The 2,663-nt window shown below is 37.0% G+C and overlaps 1 protein-coding gene across 1 annotated transcript in view; it reads left to right on the top strand.

Moving 5' to 3' along the window:
• Positions 1–799: 799 nt before the first annotated feature.
• Positions 800–2,663, top strand: part of LOC144446881 (N(4)-(Beta-N-acetylglucosaminyl)-L-asparaginase-like) — an 8,339-nt gene continuing 6,475 nt past the window's right edge. Inside the window, exons 1-2 of the mRNA XM_078136726.1 lie at positions 800–920; positions 1,527–1,638. Coding sequence (XP_077992852.1) covers positions 800–920; positions 1,527–1,638 — 233 coding nt within the window. The remainder of the gene's footprint in view (positions 921–1,526; positions 1,639–2,663) is intronic.

Genomic DNA, 2,663 nt, shown 5'->3' with positions numbered 1-2,663 from the left:
CTTAATACGAACCTCTGGATTATACTTGAACACCACTGTCTCGCAAGGCTTTAGATTCCTGACCACGTACCATGCATATAAGGGACAGGCGCACAATGTCACACAAATTCAATAAGCGAACTTCGTTGGTTTAAAGAGCGTCTGTCGTCAATGCGATTACTGAACTTCATTTTCGCACTTCTAGCCACATTCACTACTGAGATGTTAATATTTCTAATAAGAGATATATGGTACTGGGTTTCTGGTAGCATTTTAATGTGTTTACAACCATGTTTTTACATTACATCGATCGCAGTGGTGTGACCACTACAGTTAATTTTCATCATAGTTTACGTACATCATATTATAAACTGATGTCGCACTTGTGAACTTGTGGTGGTGTTGTTTTTTTTTTTTTTTTTTGTTTTTTTTTTTTTTTTGGCGGGGGATTCAGCTGATATTTGCTTAAATAGACATTGCACTCAACCTTATACTTCGACCCAACTTTGTCCCTACCCTGCAAACTGCAGAGACAGTTATCCCCCACTTCAAGAAGGTCAAAGTCTTGTCTCAGACAGCTATTTTGTTATCAGACTGTCAATCGAGAACAAAACTTGACATTTTAATCACGAGAATCAAATTGATGTATTTGTATTATACAAATTCTTCCACGCAGAAGTTCAAGACAGATTGAAACCGTTGACACACTTAGAAGCGTGTTGTCCACCATCGAATCGAAAAATATCATTTCACCGCAGCAGAAACAAACCTGCCATACACAGATCATCGAATTATATTGCGATAAACGTAGTTTCTGGAAATGGATATTTGTTACAGTAACTTAGCTTTAATAGTGCTGCTCAGCTGTTCCTTAGGGGTACTCAGTGCTGATTTACCAGTTGTATTGGTAACCTGGAGGTTTCCTACCGCCATACTTAAAGGTAAGATTTTTTTTTAAATTCTCTAGCATTGATACCTGATTATTGCTGACAAAGTTCGAATTTTTGTACAACTTCCACTTTATCTGTGTAATTACTTACAACTTTCCTTTACACTTCTGAGATGAACGCATGCACAATCAACTATTTATGGCATGAGGGAAGGGGCGTATTTCGCTGCTTTGTTATTCATTTTCATTTTGCATGTTGTCAAAAGGCATGCAAAACTATAAAGAAAGAAAGAAAGAAATAGATGTCAACAAATACAAAGGCCTTTTCTGAATTACTGTGATCCGGGTCTTACAACAAGGCTAGTGATTTGCATTGGTTATAGCGCATAAGCGATTGTAGATGTTTGTAGTACTTCACGCGATGCTTTTGAAAAGTAAGTCGTCCTGCTGTTTGCAAGACCATGCAGCATACTTGACACCTAATTTGAAAGGAGATATTTTTGATAGATAACTCTATGTTCTATATCTGTAATACATCACTTCCTTTGGTACTACTTCTATCTAAGTCTCTATGCAATGATCAGTATACAGACTGAATCAAAGAGGAACGGGAGATTCCGCATGTTTTCTAATTGTGACTTTTCGTATGCCATCATAGCGATGGATGAACTTGGGAACAATAGAAGCCCAATTGATGCAATTGAAGCCAGTATTAACGTCTGTGAGCTTGACCCTCAAGTCTGCTCGTCTGGCATTGGATTTGGAAATACGTGAGTATGATTTTATCTCACAATTAGCCGTATGGATGAGAAAAACATATATATTTTAAATTTTAGATTATTGATAGTTTTTACTGTGTTTTTCTACTTATACAAGACGCGTCCATAAATCAGTAAATTACAAAAAATACCACCTTTTTAAAATGCTGTACTTACATTGGCAGTGATTTGTTAGCGCATTGGATTTTAAGCTACTGGATGACCGTACCATCGACCCATAACACCATACAGAATGCTGATATCTTCCCTATTTTAGGGGAAATATATGAGATTTCCAAAGCCCATGAGTTGCCCGATATTTAATAAAAATCAAAGCCTTAGAGTGGCTTAGCATAGGCCTGTGATCGCCCCCCCCCCCCATCCTCCTCCTAAGTATACATAGGTCATATCATGTAAGTCTGCCACAAACCAAGTCTAGCCTTAGATCATTCACAAATGAACTTGCCAGTGTACACAATAAACCCAAACTATACATATTCTGTGCACTGTAGCAAATGATTTATCATTAACTGACACTTTCCTTGATTTCATATCGTGAAGTCGTCCATAAGGTTAAAACTTATTGGAAGGAATACATAAAATAACAAATTCAACATATATTAAATTATATATTAAATTCTGGGTCAATCTATACCTGCACTTAATTTCCGCTCCCATCCAAAATATAGTTTGTTTTCCCCGTTTTAAAAAGTCGTTACAAATGCACTTTATCGGTATAATGTAAAAACAACGGAACAACACCTAGGGATGGTACACCCCTTGATTGCAACCACTTGAATCCATATAATATATATCAGGCGACTACATAAAATATTGGTCTTTAGTGGTCTGTGCACTAAAGTTGACACAGTTTTCTACAGTCATCTGAGCATATATGCACTCGTCCATACGCATGCGCTTCAAGTGGTCAAAACTTCGGGGTATACCATCCCCAAGGAGTGGTCAAATATTGTAAAGAATATACAATTTTTAACTGTGTCATGTGAATGTCGAGTCATGATGGTTATATAGTTGGC

The sequence above is a fragment of the Glandiceps talaboti genome, chromosome 15 (genome assembly GCF_964340395.1).
Source record: "Glandiceps talaboti chromosome 15, keGlaTala1.1, whole genome shotgun sequence".
Taxonomy (NCBI): Eukaryota; Metazoa; Hemichordata; class Enteropneusta; family Spengelidae; genus Glandiceps; species Glandiceps talaboti.
The sequence above is the reverse complement of the archived record's forward strand: the minus strand, read 5'-3'. Positions and strand labels throughout refer to the sequence as shown.